This window comes from Lasioglossum baleicum, chromosome 7 (assembly GCF_051020765.1).
Source record: "Lasioglossum baleicum chromosome 7, iyLasBale1, whole genome shotgun sequence".
Lineage (NCBI taxonomy): Eukaryota > Metazoa > Arthropoda > Insecta > Hymenoptera > Halictidae > Lasioglossum > Lasioglossum baleicum.
The window spans coordinates 131,089-153,367 of record NC_134935.1 but is presented as its reverse complement, the minus strand read 5'-3'; the positions used below and the strand labels follow the sequence as shown (position 1 = coordinate 153,367).

At 35.0% G+C, this 22,279-nt stretch overlaps 2 protein-coding genes and 1 long non-coding RNA gene across 5 annotated transcripts in view; 2 read left to right on the top strand and 1 right to left on the bottom strand.

Annotated features, from left to right (window-relative positions):
• Nucleotides 1–5,107: 5,107 nt before the first annotated feature.
• On the top strand, nucleotides 5,108–7,450 carry LOC143210225 (uncharacterized). Of its 3 annotated transcripts, XR_013009212.1 has the most exons (4): nucleotides 5,108–5,999; nucleotides 6,095–6,133; nucleotides 6,213–6,318; nucleotides 6,407–7,450. It is a non-coding gene; the product is annotated as an uncharacterized LOC143210225 (long non-coding RNA). The 3 variants fall into 3 exon arrangements; XR_013009210.1 differs by having other exon boundaries at nucleotides 6,095–6,318; XR_013009211.1 differs by having other exon boundaries at nucleotides 5,108–6,133.
• Nucleotides 7,451–9,335: 1,885 nt separating this feature from the next.
• Nucleotides 9,336–22,261, top strand: Trf2 (TATA box binding protein-related factor 2). The gene is made up of 6 exons (XM_076426874.1): nucleotides 9,336–9,458; nucleotides 9,634–9,896; nucleotides 10,821–11,114; nucleotides 11,713–11,963; nucleotides 12,079–12,173; nucleotides 14,417–22,261. The coding sequence occupies exons 3-6, from the start codon at nucleotides 10,830–10,832 to the stop codon at nucleotides 14,653–14,655; spliced, it is 870 nt and encodes a 289-aa protein (XP_076282989.1). The 5' UTR covers nucleotides 9,336–9,458; nucleotides 9,634–9,896; nucleotides 10,821–10,829; the 3' UTR covers nucleotides 14,656–22,261.
• LOC143210221 (centromere protein I) overlaps nucleotides 19,275–22,279 on the bottom strand; it is a 21,039-nt gene continuing 18,034 nt past the window's right edge. Inside the window, exons 13-15 of the mRNA XM_076426872.1 lie at nucleotides 22,133–22,259; nucleotides 21,890–22,060; nucleotides 19,275–21,785 (exon numbers count right to left, since the gene is read on the bottom strand). Coding sequence (XP_076282987.1) covers nucleotides 21,717–21,785; nucleotides 21,890–22,060; nucleotides 22,133–22,259 — 367 coding nt within the window. The 3' untranslated portion in view covers nucleotides 19,275–21,716. The remainder of the gene's footprint in view (nucleotides 21,786–21,889; nucleotides 22,061–22,132; nucleotides 22,260–22,279) is intronic.

The following is a 22,279-nucleotide window of genomic DNA, read 5'->3' as shown; positions in this document are numbered from 1 at the left end:
ATGCTCAAACGCTTCTCCATTACATTCTAAACATTTCTTATAACGTATTTTTATTGTTTGCATAACTGCGTTTAAATTATCTGCAGTTATTGCTGAACATTCCACTATGATTCTTTCTCTCAGATTCTCTACAGAATCTATGGGGTTTGAATAAATTCTATCTTTCAAATAACCCCACAGAAAAAGTCAAGGGGACTTAAATCAGGTGCACGGGCTGGCCAACGTATTGATGTATAAACGCAGTTATGCAAACAATAAAAAAACGTTATAAGAAATGTTTAGAATGTAATGGAGAAGCGTTTGAGCATCTTCTTCAATAAAGACATTTTTTGAAAATATCTCGAGATCTAATAATTTTTTGCCGTGTGTACCCTAATCATTTTTTACGTAGAATGAACAGAAGAATCGATCTGTGTAAAAAACAATATGCATTTCTATTTAAAGAAATGATGCAATTGTTAATTGCACATGCACTGCTGCATCTAAAAAAAATCGAAAGGCCTACAGATGTAGTTCTCTTCGAACCATTTATCTTCCTCCTTTGGCATTTTTTTGTAAATGCAATAATAACGGAGTTATGACTTGTAACAATTGCGTGAATCACCCTGTACACTGTACATAGACCCACATTAAAAAGTTGTAAAACGCAACTTTTAGTATTTTTTCTACAATTCTGATCAATTGCAATTTTTTAAAAAACTTCTTTTCACATCCTGCAGTAAACTAATTGCTCTAGTTTCCAAAAAAAGTTCAAATCGTATAGTATATTAAAATAGTGGTAAATCTACGCTACAGACAGGGATTGGAACGGTTATGAAAATAACTGTTTAAACTGTTATTTTTCGGTTCTGATTGAAATAGTTATTAAGAACCGAAATGATGTTATGTTATAACACTTATAACTGTTACGAGAATATCGGTACTGGCTGGCAGTTCTGGCTTATATCGGTTACGGTTACGATTTTGGAGAACCGATATTATGTATTTCGGTTCAGGATTTCGGTTCTCTGTCATTCTGTATTCTATATTGTGTTCGACCTAATATTTATTATTTAAACAATTTATAAATAAATAAATTTTTATAATTTGTTTCTATATTTATTGTTTGAAATACCATTTCAATAATTTAAAACAATTGTTTAAATAAATAAATTTTTATAATTTGTTTCTATAGTAATTATTTGAATTGTTATTTCAATAATAATTTATTGTTATCACATCATTGGACATCATTGTAAAAATTTTTTCGACGGTTCTGCTGTGAGGAGGAAAGTTATACTTATTGATTTTACCGCGGGTGTATATTAAGTAATTTTTAACGTTATTACATGTTATTATACATTACAAAACGCAATTGTTTGACCTAAGAAATGCGATTTAATAGAAAGAAGAATTGTGTTCTGTGCGCGATATATGTACATACTGTGACTCGCAAAAATTTTCGGACGCTCTAAAAATGATAACTTTTTTAATATTATACTATACGATTTGAACTTTTTGGGAAGCTAGAACAATTAGTTTAGTACAGGATGTGAAAATAATTTTTTCAAAAATAGTAACTGATCGGAATTGTAGAAAAAATGAGAGACACTTGGGGAAACTAAAACACCTGGCAGACGACTGTGAAGGGGTAGAAAGAATTAACATAGGTATAGAAAAGATAGTACAGGAGAAAAGAGTGGGAGAAATTGTAGAATGGGTTAGGAGTATAGAGAAAAAAAGGAAAGAATTAATCACAAGGGATAATCAAGAGAGAGGCAGGATTAGCGGGGAGACATTGGGATAGATCACATAGACAATAAGGTATTTGATGTGGCATGGGATATGGATGGATGGGTGGAGGAACGGATGAATGGATAAATAGAGGGATGAATGGCTTCGAGAATTATAATCCATGTCCAATTTCTGGGCCACGAGGCTGAAATAAATAAATAAATACGTATTTACTTACTTACAAAAAATTGCATTTTACAACATCTTTATATGGGCCGACATTGAAAATTTAAAAAATACGTTTTGTAAATCTGTGTCAATTAAACATATTCTGAAAATTTCGTCAAAATCGGTCGACGTTGCAATGAGCTACAAACGTTTTAATATAAAATAATAATTCTTAAAAAATATTCTGTTATTTTACACCGATATACCCGACCCGACCCGTATCATGTTACAATGTTTCACTCCACTCCACGGCGACCGAAACCCTCGAGCTTCACTTCCCTTTTCTCCGTTCGTCATCATAGAATAGTGTTTCCTGAAAATTGAATGTCTCTAGCCAGACTCGAGTTTTCGACATTTATAGCAAGCTTGCTATAATCGTATCTTATTTGTCAAAATTTAGTTTTCCATTTAAAATATTTTGTTGTTAAAACTCATCAATAGTTTTAAATAGTACTTGAACAATATTAAAAATGATACTGAAATATTGGAATATTACAATTTGGAATGAAGGGTCTAGCCGGACGAGGTAGTCCTCCGAATTATTTAAACAGCCGTTGCGCCATTCAATTTTCGGTCAATTTTTCCCATTTACTTGCATTAATTTAATCATATAATTGCATTTAATTGAAATTGATAATTGAGATTTTTTCCCGATTTTTTGGTTCAAAATGTTAATTACACAAACTGAAAAACACGCAAAAATTCGACAAATGCAGATTTATTTGAGAAACTGAAAAGTAGCATTGATCATATTTGTAGACTAGCAACATACCAGAACTTTTTTTACGACAGCGCGTAAACGACAAAGAGGGACTTTTCAATGACTCCAAGAAAAATGATAAACTTAATGACTCCGAGAAAAATAAAGAACTTAATGACGCTGAGGAAAATGAAAAATTTAACAACTCCAAGAAAAATGGAAACTTCAATGACTCTATGAAAAAACTTGACGGCACTGAGGAAAATGAAAAATTTAATAACTCCAAGAAAAATGGAAAACTTAATGACTTTGAAAAAAATAAAGAACTTACTGACTCTGAGGAAAATGAAAAATTTAATAATATCCCAGTTAACAAGCAGTCTTCAATGCCTCTTAAAAATGCAATTAATCATGTAGGGATTGATCAGGTGTTTCTCGCTATATTAAAAAATATCTACAAATCCTTTGACAAATTCTGCTTTGTGGCGTCAGGATACTGCTTTCGACATTCCATCACAGTTTGTATAGTATACATATATTATTTCTCCTCTTTGTTTCTAGATAAAATTTTATTATGATCCTCCATTAGTTTAACGCCCCGTTCAGCGGTATCATTGACCACCTTCAGTCCATGTTTCAGTCAGACTACTTATTACTCATAACAACTTCTTTTTCCGATATTAGAACTATTTTTTACCACGTTTTTATTAGCTCGCTTTCTTGTTCTTCTGTAGATTGGAGCGTATTAATGAATTTATTTATATATAATATCTCTGTCAGTTATGTATACATATATGAAAAAACTCTTCAAACAAAAGTTGTAGTATATAAGGAGGTGGATATAGTATCAAAGAAAAAAAATTTTTCAAAGTCATTATTTAAAGTTTTCAAGGTCACGGATGTTTTTCTATCAACAACTGTTTATGCTATATATGGATTCTTAAAGAGAAAAAAGACAAATTCAACGATATATCATAACGTCTATTTATGTCATGATTTAAAAAATTCTCATTTTCCATTAAAAACTCATTTTCCCATGATCCAAACGGCCCCAAAATTTTTCCAGACCATTTTCTCAACATTTGTCACAATTCTGGTTTACGGGACCAAAAAAATTTCATGGTCGAAAAATAAGGTCCACCTTAATGTTGCATATACGTAAATTACGAGAAGCAGTAAAGAGTGCTTAACGTCGAAGAAGAAAATCCGGGTAACTAAAACTTAATATGTACTACATTCCACGTTATTAGAATAATTGTAGTTTAATTATGATATATTTTAAAATTGATATAATTATATCAACATTTTTTATTTACACCTAAAAACGCCACTGTCTCGGAAGGAAATGGACATTCGAGAGAAGCAATGAAATTAGAGCATCATTGCGAAAAAAGATGAGTTTGCAATAACCTCAATATACATTTTATGAAATTCTATTATAATTATAGTTATGATTGTATTTTTTAATAAATAAACTTGTGTATGCTAGTATAAAATCAATTTATATATATTATACAATTTATTTTATTATTTGTTTGACAACTAATAAATCTACAAATTGATTCATAAACTAAAAAATACTTCCTGCATTTTCGTATTCTCCAATCAGTCCAAATAAATACCATCAACCTGTTCTCGATCATATACCAATTTTTATTAATGCAATTATGACAGTAACAAAACGTTTCTATTTAAAATGAATACATATTTTGAACATACTTTTTACATTTTTAATTTTTTGGAAGGTTAAAAAATGTAATTAAAAAAGTAATGAAAAATAAAAATTAAAAAAAAATCCCCGCTGCACGGGGACTCGAATGCTAGCTCCAGATTGCGATTCATACGCTCGACGGCTCGACAGCCGAATTTCAGTTTCGCTTCCGCCATAAAGCAATAGAACATGGCAACATGGCAAGTGCTAAAAATAGATTGTGGCTGGCATAAGCGCACAAGCAGCGCACACGGATATAGTAAAGGTACGTTGGTGAGTGTAGCGCGCGGGCGCGTTGCTAACACGATACAGTGTCTTCTGTGGTGGCCTCCTGTTCCTCACTCCAGTCAGAATATATCCTAGAGGGCGTAAGAGAAATATTCGAGCGACACAGATGTCGTCAGATGTGCTAACAGTAAAGTGGGTTCTGTTTCTTGCTAAAGATGATGTAGGTTCTGTTCCATGCTAAAGATGATGTAGGAGCTGTTCCAGGCTAAACATGATGTGGAGACAAAAGCGGCACGGCCAAAACCCGGGCGTGAGCACTCTCATATACTCTCTGGTATTAGTAGCTATTTTTGCCGTCTAATAGCGGAGGGCAATAGCAGAAGGCAAATTGAAGGCAGCCGGCCGGCCGAAGCTGCCCCGATAGCACAACGGACTCCACGGGGAGTGACGAAAACGATTACAGGTAGACTCCACCTGGAACCAGTCCACGCGGAATGCAGCTTTCTGCAGTCCAGCTGGAACCAGGGTATCGCCACTCTAATAGGAGAACTGTTAGCACGAATTTAGTACTGTAACACGAAATAAAGATGTCACTACTTGCAAGAGTAATTCTCAAACAGTCCGCCAGATGGAATTGATGCCAGTATTTTGGTGCACGTTGTAAACAGTTGTAAACAAAAATATACGGTTTCAATGTATTAGGTTGGAGAATCTTATTATTCCGGTCGAATAAAATTCTGGAGCCTGGAGGTGACAAACTCGTTGAATGCCGTTTCAGCATCTCTCTGGGATTTGAAGCATTTCTCACGCAAGAAGTTGTCGAGATGCTTAAAAAAGTGGTAATCGGTGGGCGAGAGATCTGGTGAGTATGGTGGATGAGATAGTTTCGTAGCCTAATTCGTTCAACTTTTGAAGGGTCGGCCGGGCGTTGTCGTGGAGAAGGATAGAACCATTTCTGCTGACCAGTGCTGGACACAAACCTTGAAGTTTCTTGTGCATTTCGTCAATTTGGTGGCGGTACTTTTCAGCTGTAATGGTTCAGCTGTAACCTAACCTAACCTTTTTTTTTTTTTTAATAGAGATTTCCAACTTTTATTTCACATCTCGTTTCGTACTACAATACAGTGCTATATTCTAGCCTAACTTCAACACAATATCCAAACCCGCACTTAAACTAATTCGCACGCTTACTGGGCTAAAACACTTTTCACTCTGCTCTATCGCACGCTCTTAGCCTAACTTAACAATTTCTAGCCGAAGACCCCTAAACTATTTACATACTACCCTCCGCTGTCTAATGTCCACGGACTTTCCCCGCCCACGGACTTTCCCCGCAACCTAACCTAACCTAACCCCATTTACACCTCGAGAATAATATTAGCAACCAGTCTTGACCAACGATGCCTTTTTAAGTGAAAGGTAACAACCCTGGAACAGACATTTTCTGACGTAAGGATCGACAGCGTCGGTCCTGAAATTACATATTTCATTCACGTAGTGAAAAAACATTTTAGATTTGTCTATGTCCAACAAGTGATCCAATACACTGCCTCGTAAGTACGAGCGATAGCGGAACAGCAGTGGGTTAGGATACGATACCGTTACCGCCCACTACATACTACGCAATTGTAGGGGATGGCGGCAAGACGCCAACACGCATGGATTCGAACTGGTGACATTGTACTTGGTGTAAGCCTGAGAAGAAGGTTCCCAGGCAGGATTACGGTGACGTGTCTAGGTGCGAATGCGCGGACGATTGGATCAGAGTGGAGGAGGCAGGACTCGTTTCACACGCATTTTCGGCTGTATTGAAATACTTATTACAGCGGTCACACATACTACGCAGCGTGCGCCATCGAAGTCAACACATTGAGACTACGGGCGCGCGGCTGGGGTCGGGCTAGGCAGACCCAGGCAGACCCAACCCGGTAGACTCGATTTCTTCCAGTGCCGTTCCCGGGGCTGTTCTCTACAGGGAGATTTATGACAGGTCATTACTTTTGAGCTGGAAGTCGACACTTCCTCGACCAACACGTTTTGACTGTAATTTTCAAATCACTCGACGAAGTCGAGCCACTCTCGGGCCGCTTGATATGTCACGAATAGACTGCGGATCTTTATGCATTTATAGCAAACTTGAGTAGATGAAATTGATAGTTGTTGGAAAATTTTTTAAATTGAAGATGTCAATATATGATTTCTCCTCTATTAAAATCATTAAGGGAAGAGATGACATTCAATTTAGTTTCTATTTCCTGTAATCGACGCTGACATTTTTTATTTTGCATACAGATACGCAGTCTATCCGTGACACACTATCAGGTGGCCCGGTGGCCCGAGAGTGGCTCGACTTCGTCGAGCGCGTTCAGACGTCAGACAGAAGCGGACAAGTTCGTGCGAACGCAGAATTGAATCTCGAGTAGCGCGAAAACTCGCTCGCCCGAACTTGTCCGATTCTTTCCGAACCCGCCCGACGAGATCGAGACACTCCCGGGCAGCTCGAAACCCCTTGGCAGCCCGATGCACTCGGGTAGCTTGAAACGCGCTCGAGCCGAAAATGATAAATTTCAACACTCTACACCTACCGAACCTTAAAAGTAACTGGTAAATGTTTCTTTGTATGAAAGTGATGAGATTGATTTTATTTAGACTTTATGCAGCTCTCCTTGTAATATGTTATAATGTATTGGCTCGTTCGGAAAGTCATTTCGTTTTCTCCTTTGCTGAAGAAACAATTCAATTCAATTTGATTTCTATTTCTTGCAATCGATATAGTAAATTTTTATTTTGCAGAAAGATCCGCAGACTATCCGTGACACACCATCGGGTGGCCTGGTGGCCCGAGAGTGGCTCGACTTCGTCGAGCGCGTTCAGACGTCAGACAGAAGCGGACAAGTTCGTGCGAACTGGTGCGAACGCAGAATTGAATCTCGAGTAGCGCGAAAACTCGCTCGCCCGAACTTGTCCGATTCTTTCCGAACCCGCCCGACGAGATCGAGACACTCCCGGGCAGCTCGAAACCCCTTGGCAGCCCGATGCACTCGGGTAGCTTGAAACGCGCTCGAGCCGAAAATTATAAATTTCAACACTCTACACCTACCGAACCTTAAAAGTAACTGGTAAATGTTTCTTTGTATGAAAGTGATGAGATTGATTTTATTTAGACTTTATGCAGCTCTCCTTGTAATATGTTATAATGTATTGGCTCGTTCGGAAAGTCATTTCGTTTTCTCCTTTGCTGAAGAAACAATTCAATTCAATTTGATTTCTATTTCTTGCAATCGATATAGTAAATTTTTATTTTGCAGAAAGATCCGCAGTCTATCCGTGACACACCATCAGGTGGCCCGGTGGCCCGAGAGTGGCTCGCCTTCGTCGAGCGCGTTCAGACGTCAGACAGAAGCGGACAAGTTCGTGCGAACGCAGAATTGAATCTCGAGTAGCGCGAAAACTCGCTCGCCCGAACTTGTCCGATTCTTTCCGAACCCGCCCGACGAGATCGAGACACTCCCGGGCAGCCCGATGCACTCGGGTAGCTGGAAACGCGCTCGAGCCGGAAATTATAAATTAAGTTTCTTTTCCCTTCTACGACACATTTTTTTTGCACGAAGACGTTTCAACCCTCTACACCTACCGAACCTTAAAAGTAACTGGTAAATGTTTCTTTGTATGAAAATGATGAGATTGATTTTATTTAGACTTTATGCAGCTCTCCTATTGTAATATGTTAATGTATTAGCTCGTTCGGAAAGTCATTTCGTTTTCTCCTTTGCTGAAGAAATAACATTCAATTTGATTTCTATTTCTTGCAATCGATGTAGTCAATTTCTACTTTGCAGAAAGATTCGCAGTCTAGTAATGACAAACGGAAGCATTGCCATCCCTACACGATAAACGAAATTACTTTCCGAACGACCTGATAGTATGTAGTATGTAATTTAAATAAAAATATTAATTTTGTCAGTAAAAAGAAAGACTGCTGCTGCTACACATTTGTATAATAGACATTTACTTTAGCGACATCTACCACATAGCACGTCCTACATTAATGCGACCTGGCGCGACCGTGTTGCCCTCTTACGGCGAGGCAAAATCGAGCCCCGTTCTCCGTGCAGTGGCGCGGCAGCAGGGATCCAAAACGCGACATAGCTGCGGCGCAGTACAGCTGCAGAACGGAGCAGTTGGTTGTCTGGGTTCGATATAAAATCTGTGTTTCTTCGAAATCTTCCGGCTTTTCTATTTTTTAAAACTAGAGTTTGCAACAAAGGCTCGGGAAAAATTAAAATACTTCTATGAATATAATTTATATTATTAGAGATTTGTATATTAGTTACATATTTGATATAAAACAATATAAACTGTATGTCCTAATCCTGGCCAATGATGATGTACGATCTGATCCAGTCTAAAGATGATGTAGGATCTGATCCAGGCTAAAGATGATGTAGGATCTGTTCTAGGCTAAAGATGATGTAGGATCTGATCCAGGCTAAAGATGATGTAGGATCTGATCCAGGCTAAAGATGATGTAGGATCTGTTCTAGGCTAAAGATGATGTAGGATCTTGTCCATGCTAAAGATGATGTAGGATCTTGTCCATGCTAAAGATGATGTAGGAGCTGATCCAGGCTAAGTACTAGACTAGGGGGCAGCACTATATGGGCACGGCCAAAACCCGGGCGTGAGCACTCTCATATACTCTCTGACTGTACGCATAGGAGCTGATTGGAGCTGATCCAGGCTAAGGTTTTTATAGGGGGCAGCACTAAACCGGTGGCAACGAAAACCCGGGCGTGAGCACTCTCATATCCTCTCTGTGCAGTATAATGAAAATAAATCTTTTTCTCTATAGAGGAGTTTTGCGGTGCTAACAAAACGGTTAAAATATTTATATTGTTACTTCCATCAGAACAATCGTAAACAGTCAGGAAAATTTATATCATTACAAAATATAATTTATATAGATGCGTATTTTATACAACATACATGTTCATGTATATATATATAAATTCACATAAAATTATCAACAATATTTTTATTTAATCTTTTATAGGAAAAAGTATATATGTGAAATATGTATATGGTTGAATGAAATTGTAAATGAGAAGTGAAATGATTCGCATTCGCGTTTCATCAATGAGTATTCCCATTTATGTATCATTGTCACGTCCGTGACTCGGATTAGTAGCCAGTCTAGTGAAGATGGCCGAAAACAATGGCACTGGTTATTGAGCTAACTTTGTGTTCTCCTAATACTTGTCAACAAAGAAGTTATCATTAATTAAAACATAACTGAAGCACACATCATAGTCACACGTGAGTACACCTTCCCTTCTTTTTACCGGCATTCCTTCAAATCTTAACCTTTTCATTTAATATCTCTGGCATTTAATACTGAACGATACAGCAATCGTGCTTTTCATCTCTTTTACTACTGTCATCTTACCTCGTATTACAGAGAACGTTCCGGATTTATTGTAATTTGTACAACAAATGTTTCCTCGTCATTTCCATTGTATAGGAGGGTGTGTTTATAAATCATAATTACTTGGAATATGTTTTCTTATTTCCACGATGCATTAGCTTCAAAACTAGTTTAGTATATATTAGTTTTTTGATTTAGCACGAAAGCTCATTATTTCTTTAAACTAATAATATCGATCGTAATTAAAAGAATTTTCGTGAATTTTTTTGTTATTCGGCGAAACAAAAAGTTGTAGTTTCTATTTACTCGTTATGTATTACTTTTCATTGATAATATTTCTTCAAACATCGTTTTCTACATAGTTGTTCAAATTTATCGTTTATCTATGTATTTCCAATATTACAACAACTGCTGTTAACAGTTTAAAAAAACTTTTAAATTTGATTATTATTTATTATTTAGATTAATTAATTATCAAGGGCAATGAATATTATTTATTTATGTCTATTATGTAGGAGTAGTAATAATAGATTTATTTATATCGAATATATGAAATGATTCATAATTAATAATAGTACTTAGTTTTGATAAAGAAGTGTTGCTTAAATGAAATTGAAAATTTCATTTATTTCATTGAAATAAAAAGAAATATGCGTATAAGAATGAACAAGTGCTTCTTGAAAAAGGTTAAATTTATATTATGAAAAATAAGAGAAATAATATATAATTTCGTGTCTAAGAAATATAATAAGTTGTATAGAATGTACTTTTGTAATATTATAAAAATGATAGAAGCAACACTTTTATGTTTTCAGGTATATATTATGGCAACTGCTATTCAAAAGAATGGCATGAAACCTCTAACGAACACGATAAATCATGTAGAAGGTGTAAATAATTTAGATAATACAGGCATACGTAAAGAAGAGAAAGATGAAAGACTGTTTGATGGGCAAATCCAACCTTACATGGATACTCCTGAACAAGAGCCTCGCGAACTGGATATCGTTATTAATAATGTAGTCTGCAGCTTCAGTGTTAGGTGTCATTTAAATTTACGAGAAATTGCGCTTAACGGATCTAATGTGGAGTATAGAAGGGAAAATGGGGTATGTTCCAAAGTAATCTTACTTCCTTGTAACAAAGAATTTATGTAATATGTTTAGTAATGTGACTGTGTCAATTATACAATTGTATATTACCATACATGGATTTTAGCAGTACTATAAGTTCAATGTATTCTTATCGTTAGTCTACATTTCAAGATTCAAGATTTTTTTATGAAAAATAATATGTAACACTAGTAACCAGATCAATTGACAATGTTTCATTAGAAATCCTAAACAAGGTTCAAAGTAACTGTTAACATAACATTCTTCATTTTTTATAATTAATAATAAGTTAAATTGTGATTTTTTTTAAATGAATAAAATCGGTTGCCATTGAGTTTGTTTTCATTATTAAATCATAAAACTCTTTTCGATGCTGTACAATCGTTTAAATAGTTTAAATATAATTATTACGTCGAGTACATAGTAATGTTGATTTTTAGTTGAACGTTTCGAATCGTAGGTTAACTAAAATCTAAAAACGATATTATTTATCAAATGTGATGAAAGAATTTACATTTAATTTCTGTTTATTTCTGTTTATTTCTGTGATATTCAGTAGTAGTTATATTCTTTGCATATGTATGCACTGTTATAGATGATAACAATGAAATTAAGAAGACCTTATACTACCGCTTCTATATGGTCTTCTGGTAAAGTAACATGCACTGGCGCAACCAGTGAAGTTCAAGCGAAGATAGCGGCAAGAAGATTTGCTCGTTCGTTACAGAAACTTGGATTCAAAGTGCGATTTAATAATTACAGGGTGGTTAATGTGTTAGGTACATGTTGTATGCCATTTGCAATCAAGATAACATCGTTTTCATTGTACCACAAGGAAAATGCAGAGTAAGTGAGGTTCATTTATACAGCGACATCCGAAAAGAAATGATTATCGTTCATAGTTGCTCATAGTACTGTACTTTCTTTACAAGTATTTATTAACAATCTTTATTCTGTACAGTTACGAACCAGAATTGCATCCTGGTGTCACATACAAATTAAAAGAACCAAAAGCTACCCTGAAAATATTTTCTACAGGCAGTGTTACCGTAACTGGTTTGTATTATTCTTTATTCCAAATTCAATTCAATTTCAATAGATAGAAATACTTAATTTTTATCCTTCCGCCCATAAAAAGGGACTTTGTTTACAATTCTACCTTAACTCTATCATCCTTCCGTACATCCCCGGACCCACTCATCGCTTTGCTCTGCGCTATCTTTCTCTCTACTTTTTTCTTTTCTTTTTTCCCCTAGCTTCCTCAGCCATTCTGTCGCTTCTGTCGCTCTATGCACGGACCCCTTTCAAGTTCTCCACATTCCCTTACCATTATTTCCAAAGCTATCCCCGCATAATTCACATTTCCGACTTTCCTCTTTCTCCCAATATCTATTCCACATTTCTGGTGACCCCCCTCTTGCTTGTGCTAGTAGTCGTTGGCTCCCATCCTTCCCCTCTCTTCTCGTTCTCAGGTATTCTGGTAGCTCTAATGTTCTCAAGTATCTATATCTTTGGTTTAACATTGCACTCTGTATCTTCATGTATTGCACTTGCTGTTGCACTTCCCTGTCCCGTCTCCTCAGCTCCTCTTCCCCTCCTTTGTTGTACTCCTAATTGACTTAGTCCATTCCTCATCGGTAGACTGTGGATCTTTATGCAAAATAACAAAATGTTTGCATTCACTGCGGGACACAGGAGCCGAATAAAAATTGTATTCTTCTTCGATCAATCAAGTTGAAATTAATACACCGATGTCCATAAATCTTCTTAATTCGTCCATAATCTTCTAATTTCGTCATAAATGCATAAAATCCACAGTCTACTCATCAGGTATTCTTCCCTCACTTTTGCGATTGTAGTTTTCCACCCCCTGTTTTCTTTCCCTTTCAGACATTCTTTTACCAATTTTCTCTCGCTCCCTTTCCTCACCCCTTCTTCGAATGTCGACGCTCTTACTCCACTTGTTATCCTGATTTTGTCTCTTTTCGCCTCTTCTAATACTATGTATTCTAGCGTTTCCATGCTTAACCCTAGAACCCACTTCATGTACCTAGTTTGTACCCTCTCTACCTCTTTTCTTTCTTCGTAACCCTAAATCTCCACTCCACACATTAACACTCCTAAAAGTAATCAGTCAAACAAGTACATTCTTGGTTTGAAATTATCTTTAAACTTCTTTTCTCCTATGCCCCACGTCTGGTTAAGCACCACGTTTGCCTTTCTCGCCCTTTCCCTAACATGTTTCGTTAACCCCCCATCTCTCTGTACGATTAAATATGTTACTCCTAAATATGTAAATTCGTTGACTGCCTATATTCATCCCCTTCCATTTCCACTTAAACTTCCGTCTCCTTTCTGTTCCTTTGCCAAATTCTAGCTGCTTTTCATTGAGGTATGCTTCCAAATTTCTCATCATCTCTGCTAATTCCACTGTTTCTTTAGCTACCAGTAGCACATCATCCGCCTACTTTTATTCCTCCTGTTCTGTTCTTTTTAAAACTTTCTTCAATGTCCGCTATAAAAATCGTGAACAGAGTCGGGCTTAAGAGACAACCCTGTCTTAGCTCCCCTATCCAGAACTCTCTGGTCTCTCCATCCTGTACTTTTACCAGACTTTTCGTTAGTAGATTTCTTTCACTCTCTCTATTAGTCCTCTCCTGATCCCACATTTGTTCATTTGCTCCCATAACTTATTTCTCTTCACCGAGTCAAAGGCTGCCTTCGGGTCCACGAAGAAGGCGAACATTTTTCCTTTCTTCTTCCGTGCTTCCCTTTCAACTATATACTGCGATACATATGCTTCTTCCTGAAGCCTGCCTGTGATTCAGGCAGAATTTTTCCATGTTCCACTTCTTCCTTTAGCCTCTTATTCGGTACTGCTGCGTATACTTTATATGCCGTGCACAGAAGGCTTATACCTCTGTAATTCGATGGTTTTTCTTGGTCTCCTTTTTTGTATATTGTCATAATGCAGGCTTTCCTCCAGTCTTCTGGGAACCCTTCCCTTCCCATACCTTTCTAATTAATTCTACTAGTTTTGCCCTCGTATTCCCCCCACTGTACATCCACACTTCGCTTTCTATATTATCCCCCCTGCAGCCTTTTTCTTTTTCAGCTTTCTTAATTGCGTTTCTATCTCCCCCTCCGTGATTTTCATCTCCTCTTCTCCGTCTATCGTTCTTTCCTTTCCTTTGTCCCTTCCTAAATTTCAATATATTCGATTCGCTTTCAATTTGAAATTTGCTCTTCCTTAAATCCCCTTCTACTACGGATATATTACGTATTAATGGATATTACAGCGCCTAACGTTGCTGCTGTTCAAGCAGCGATCGAATACATCTATCCACTAGTCTACGAATTTCGTAAGGAAAGGACAGCAGAAGATGAACTCGCAGTGGCAACAAAGAAGCGTAGAGCTGGTCTAAACAAAAGAAATCATGACGAGTTCCTACACGACCCAGATTATGTATATGACACGATATTTTCGGATGAAGAAGACGAAGGCGAAGAGGCTGAGAGCGATGCCAGTTGGGACTGATCTGTTTCCTTTCGCTGCTCTTTTGTTAATCGTGGAACTGTTATATCTTGTTCTTTGAAAAATAGATACGCACTTCTCTGTGTACAAAAGTGTTGAAGATCGTAAAGAGTGAAGTGAAGCATTCGTTTTCTCTTAGTGAAAAGACAATGTGTGAGTGCCAGAAACAAATATCAACGCACGCGTGATTTAATTATGGTTACGTTAGTATCGAATCGAACTGAATACCATTGTCGAAACAATACCGTCGTAATATACTTTCTCGAGTACAGTATCTATATGTACACAGATACATTTATCTATGCATATATATGCATCTATGTACATATAAATATGAAATGTTATATACAATCGTTATACACATAATCGTTTTGTTTAGCAAACAATTTTCGAATGATTTGTTTCAAATGTTTTCTTTTCCTAATCTTTTTTCTGTGACAAAACTTGGTACGTTTAAGCGATTCAAAACAGTTCTACAACGGACTTGTTTCTAAGCATACTCCTTTATAATTTAGGTGAAAGAAAAGAGTGCACGCTGCTAAAGTTTTTCATCGTATATAATCGATACGATTATACGATTATATACCCAAGTATTGTGGCGGCAATCAAAAGCGTGTACATTCTTGCTGTCTTTTGTGTTACTTCTTTCTACTCGTAGATGTAATCTATTTTTGCTTAATTAACAATACTGTGCCAAAGATGGATGTTCAAAATTTGAGGCAAAGTGATCAAAGTGGCATCTAAGAAGCTGAAAATTTTGTTCATTATAATTATTAACTTTTCTACTACAACGACACGTTTCAGTGGATGTGAGAATATTTCACGGTCATTACTTTAAGTTACGTTATATTGGAAACAATGCGAATAATTTAACGCTTGATCTTTTTATTGTTTTCACAAGACACGATACCAAGATACATCAAATTGATATTAAATTGAACTAGTAATCATCTGGAAATTACGCTGGCCTGAATACAGTGTCCTAAGAGTTTGGTCTCATTATAGAAATATTTTTATCTGTTCAATCTCTCGTTTCTCTTGATGAAAGAAAAACTTCTTGAAACGAGTTATAAGTAGACTGCGGATTTGATGAATTTACGACAAAAACAGTGGTAGTTTCACCTTAACAAGATCATTAAAAGAAGAATGAAATTCTTATTTGCAAACGCTTTTTATTTTGCATAAAGATCCGCAGTTTTGCTATACAAGTTTTAGTTAAAACCATTTTTCATTCTACTTATGTTTTGAGAATCGCAACAGAAGTTTCGAGAATAAAATAGAATAAAGTGATATATTAGCTATCGTTTCCTATGTTAATCATTTACATGTAAGCTCTTATTTATTTGTCACTTGCAGTATCCTCATGACGATAAGTGCATTTGAATCGTATCATCTTCGACATCATTTTACATTATAGATCGCGAAACACTATTATGCTACGTATGTATTCCTTTTCCGTTCTTATTGACTTTATTGAAGTATTCAATGATTCAAATTTAATATCTTTTAAATACGAGAAGCTTGACTGACATAGAATTATTCTTAAGTTGTGTTTAATGATATAAATTGCGGGTATATGTGAAGCGAAATTGGTATAAGCTAAGAGAGAATCATTTTTTAATTATTTAAGGACAATAGTATGGATTTACGTAAGAATGAAACGATTCAAACATCCTAACTGGTACGCAGTCAGTTGTATATTTCTTAAAAATTGATAAACAAAACGCGTACGTTATACTTGCTACTCACGTAAACATCATTTATGATTCCTTTCCGTATTAAATTAAAAGTATGTATATGAGCGTGTGCGTGCGCGCGTGTGTGTGTATGAAGACGTATTGGCAATACTTTTCAATATAATACAATAAAGATTAATCTGTACCTCGTGCCATACAAGATAATATTCGTACACTGAGCTTAATTGAATTTTTTCATAAGTTTCCGTAACTTATTATTTATATATTATACTACACAACCTTTTTTATAAAGAAGCTATAGTCACTGCCTATAATATACCTATACAATGGAAAAATTGAAAAGATTTCAGTTTGAAAAAACACGTGACATTAAGTCTAAAATATAGCAAATTTAATATAGAAATGAAAATCACGTTGGTATTGGGAATTGAAATAATGCGAGAATGATTGTCTAATCGCTTAAAGTTTATTCAGTTGTGTTCGATCAAGTTTGGTTTTCTATGACTTTTTGGAAATAGTTCGAAATTATATACAACATGTATAATTATAGCTACATACTTGGTATGCTTAAGCAGTGATGTTCCATACACTTTAGAACAAAATATTATCAATTTCAGGTATATTAAAGAAAAGATTATTCCAATTAATTATATTAGATATGATTTATGTTTATAATTTATGGTGTAGCAATGTGACGATTTGTTTTTCATTAATTTTCTGTATTTGATACTTATATATTTTCTTTAAGCAAATGTCAAATGTACAATTTTCGAATAGAAATTATGTCTTTTAAATTATTCATCGATGAGAAAGACTATTCATTAGGGGTGTGCGAATTCCCCGAAATTTCGGGTTCGGGTACCCGAATGGCAGTCGGGTCTGGTCGAGTCAAGGTCCCGAAAGTTTGCAATACTCTCGGGTACTCGAAGTTAAAGTTGGGGCAAGTCTGTGATTAAAGCAGCGATAAATAACTCTGTACATATTAATCGTCTGCACTCCGCTTTCGCTGATAATGCGATATTTGAAATATGAGCTTTAAAACCACTCTCGCTGATACGGCGACACGACTATTAGTAGCTTACTAATATAGTGCTGGAGTTGTTGGTGTACTACATATATGAATCACTAGGCTGGAGTGCTATGGGTTAAGATGTCCAATCATCATTTCGATTTGTAGTAAACACCGGGCCGTTTACTAAACGCTCATTTGACCGCAGACTTGCCTCAACGAAAGCACACACCTACTATTCATGTTTCTTGCCTACACTTAATTAAGAAAGCATAAATTAAATGTTTAAAGTGACACTTTTGAAATAAATGGGTTATCGTAGTATTTTATTGAACTAATTGCAGAATTTCAGATTCTAGTGGGAGAATAAATTAGAGCAGGCCTGGGCTACGCTGGCTCGCGGAACAGACGTGGCTGCTTCTCTCCCTCCCTCCCTCCCGAGTGCCGAGGAGTAGCAGCAACAGCAGCAACATCTGTTCCGCGAGCCAGCGTCGCCTAGGCCTGAATTACAAAAAACTGTTTTTGTGAATCAACTAGTTTTATGTAGACAATATCATAGAAATCCTATCTAATAATAACGCACTAATTGTTCATTTCACAGACTGTGAAAAATGTTTCTTGATTACGTTGCCGTGTCACGAAACACGAACATCGTGATAGCTGTTAATTCAATGAATGAATTACTTACAATTAGTGTCGCTGTACGATTGTATGCATGAAGTACAGGAATATTTACTTTTTATATGGAATAAAGAATACTGTTATCACGATTAGGAATCATATTATTTTCATATATAGACACCTTGAACTAAAATCTGCCTTCTTTGATAGCTTTCAGGTACACATACATGTATAATTTCTTTACAGGTTTTTCTATCATCATAATTGCCAGTGTTATTAGTTATTCTTTTAAATGCAATAATGAGAATAACTTGAAAAATGGAAATTCCTCAACTATTATTATTATTATTATTATTATTATTATTATTGTTATTATTATTGTCTTTAAATATGCTTATGCGAACCACGTCTTATTTACCTGTAAATGTTATAAATGAAAGGTCTAGGAAGAAATTACACAGATGAAATTCTATTCAAATTGAACTTAGTGTCAATGTGGAACTGCGGTGATCTTAGTAGTATTATACGTAATTTAGAATAAGTTTTAACAATGCCACTGTTTATTATGATTGTATGTATAACTGCCAATCATACTATGACTAATGCTATCTATTTTGTACATTTCTTCAATAGTTTAATTAAACTCATTGATTTCAATGATTTTTCAAATTCATGACAATAAAATAGTACCATTCTATATTAGTTTCTTAATGTAACATCTTCTGTCTATCAAATGGATTTTTCTTAACAACATGTCATAATTTATCCACTGTCCTTATAATTAACGCTAATCCTTATAATATCTATACCTCATGGATACAACGTAAGCATTAAGCAATGCAGCAAACGTCTCCACAGAACTTCACCAAAAACTTTCAAAATTCCTTTGTGTATCTTTGAAATTGCCTAGAATCAATAGTTTTAATTTTCTGTCGAGTATACTATTTGTTTTGATCGAATTTCGAAAATTACCGAGAATAACAGAGAAACGAAGGTGTTTATGTGCTTCTCTAAATAGAATTTCAATTTCACATTCCAGGCCTTGTAACACTATTACTCTAGTCTGAAAATATCTATACACCAAAGACAGTTTACAAAACCATGTTACGATTTCAAATAGTATAGGTAACATGAATACATTGCTCAAGATTGATAAAATTTTAGATGCGTTTCTAGACAGTGCTTGTACAGTAAAAGAAAGTATGTACCTAGATTTCTTCAGAAGAATGGTAGACAAAATACATTTGTTGGTAATTTTAGCAGAGAGGTGAACATTCTCTTTCAATTCTATCATGTACTTTACAGTTTACAGTCATAATATTAATAAATGAATAACGGATGAGCAGTAAAATACAATTTCATAGTGTACTTTATCGATAGACGCATTTTTATGTATGTAAATAGTATAAGTGTATTCTTATATCTGTAAAAATCTTTAAGTAATACAATATGTGAAAGAAAATTTTATAAGCGGACCCTACACGGTCAATCGGAATGACAGTCACGTCGAAGATTGACATTCGGATTGATCGTAAAGGCGGATTGATGAAATGGACTGACGGATTTCCAGACATTTGGAAATCCGAAATCCGAGTTTCAATCACAGGAAGTGGAGGAGAAATTATTTAACAGTCTTCAATAGGTTTTCGTCCATTCGAAAATAATTTTTATAATCATCAGAATTTGTTACCGTCATCTCACGGAGCAAATTTACATGAATTTATTATGATTGAAGTCAGGATCACAGTCAGAATTGACAGTCTGACTGTTCAATCAGACTGTCATTCCTGATTGACTGTGTAGGGGCCGCTATAGATTCGGATAATCTGTATCATTCAGATATTTGTATGCTCTGTTTTACTAAACAAAAAAGAGAAATTGTTCATTTTTATTGATCCGATGTTGTAAGTTTACACTCGACAACTTTTTTCAATCTTAAGGAGAATGCATTATTATAACATATTTTGTTTATGTCGGTATTTCTAAGAAATTATGTTTCTTTAGTTTAGTAACTCAACATAATCTTCTTTACAGATCACGAGTTTGAACGTGTATTCAAAATTTACGTGTCACGTGTATAACGAATATATATGTACGTGTTTGAGTTCGTGTAATGTTTAATACACGTTAAGATTAGATACGCGGATACACGTGTATTTCGTTACACGAATGCGCGTGTATTTCGATACATGGATACACGTATATTTTACCCAGATAGCACACGACGTCTTTTAGACGTCGTTTTTACGTTTGTACGTCTTATGTTCCAAAAAGATGCCTTTTAAACGTCTAAAAGTCGCCTTTTGGAGATGGCGTTTTTACGGCTGAAGGAAGACGCCTTTTAGACGTCTCGTTTCTGCCATAAAACGACGTCTTTTTGGAAATGTCGTTTTTACGTCTGAAGGAAGACGCCTTTTAGACGTCTCATTTCTGCCATAAAACGACGCTTCCGAAGGGGCGTCTTTTTTTACGTAAGACGTGCAGACGTAAAAACGACGTCTAATAGACGTCGTGTGCTATCTGGTTAAAATATACGTGTATCCGTGTATCGAAACACACGTGTACCTACTACCTACACGCGTATCTAAGTGCACGTGTACCCGTGTAGTAAACAATACATGAATTTCAACACGAACGTCCGAACTACACGTGTACACGTGTATTTCAGGTACACGTGAAATCGAGATCTCTAATCTCCTTATTCGTTTTTTCTATGCGTATATAGAATAATTGAATCATTGAACTCTTGACATAATGGAACTTTATTTGAAGAATTTCGAGAAATATTCAGTAAAATTACACTTTCCAGTTCTTATTTAACTTTTTAAACAAACAAACACTTTATTTATTACTAATTCATTTTATTCTCCACGCATATTAACAATAGTAATAGAATATAATAAATATTGTATATGTTACGTAATGGCAAATTAAAGTAGCTGTACGATGTGCTTAGCATTTAAAAACATTGCATTCATATTTGGCCTCTTTTGATGTAGCACTAGAAATTTGAAAACCAGGAGATGTTCACACTCGCTATCATGAAACAATCTTACAATAAAATGTATGTATACTCTCGAATCATTACTTTTAAGAAATATATAGAAAACTGAAAAAAGCAATTGATCATAGTCAATCTATTGCAATGTGTCCAATGAATTAAACTCAATGTATCACATTAAACATAAACATAAACGGAAAAACTTGTAAAAAAAGCTACATAGTTTGTAAGGTACGAGTCAAAGGTACTCATAATAATAATTTATATATAACTTTTTGTTAGGTAAATATGTATTAAAGACTGTTAAATGAATTGTAAATGGAAATTTGTATGTAAATCGAAAAAAAAGAATAAAATGTAACAATTAATCTGAATATTTAAATCTCATGTATATAGATTTTATTCATCATAAACATTATAAATTAAAATATATTATATTACTTAATTACTATACAAGGTAGGGTACGAACTTTGATCACTTTACTTATTGTATATTTCATGTTCGCAAATATAAACTTTATTCATGGCAGTTGCATTTGGTACTAACAATAAGAGAATTATAACATGTACCAGTAATATGTTTTTATTGATAAGGTTATAAAAAGTGTTCAAAGTGGTATCAGTTTACAAAAATATAATATTGCAGATCATTTAATGTCGAATTGTAAATGATCACGCATTATAACTCATCGCTATATAATTGCCCCATTACACTTACCAGATTTATATCTTTCCATCAATTTTCGAATGTATTAATGAATTCATATATAGTTGAATAATAATGTAATGATATACTTTTGAAATCCTGAAAAAGAAGTTTGAAGATTAACCATAAACATTAGAAAATTTAATACATTTTTTTGAGAACTATATTAATCATATACGCGTTCATTAAAAAGGAATTCTCACCTCTTTTGTGCTAATTCCAAGTCCAGCTTTACTCAATACGTGTTTATAAGGTAAAATGGCACAATGATTGCTAATACTTAATTGATAATTTAAGTCACAATATTCCAGATCATCTAATACTTTCTGTGAAACAGAGCTTAAAAAGTGTTTATCTTTTTGTTTTGTAAATGCCTGAAACTCACAAGATTTTACATGTATTCATCAAATCATTTAGGGAGTTTAATTATCGCTGTTCGTACATACCTCATCGTACCATAGTGCGGTCATAATATCACGAGTATACGTAGATATAATATTAACCTTTTGTTTTAACAAGTTTGATTTATATTGTCGTTTATGCTTTTTTAATTTTACACTCATTTCGTAGTACCTGTGTCAATTCAATTCATA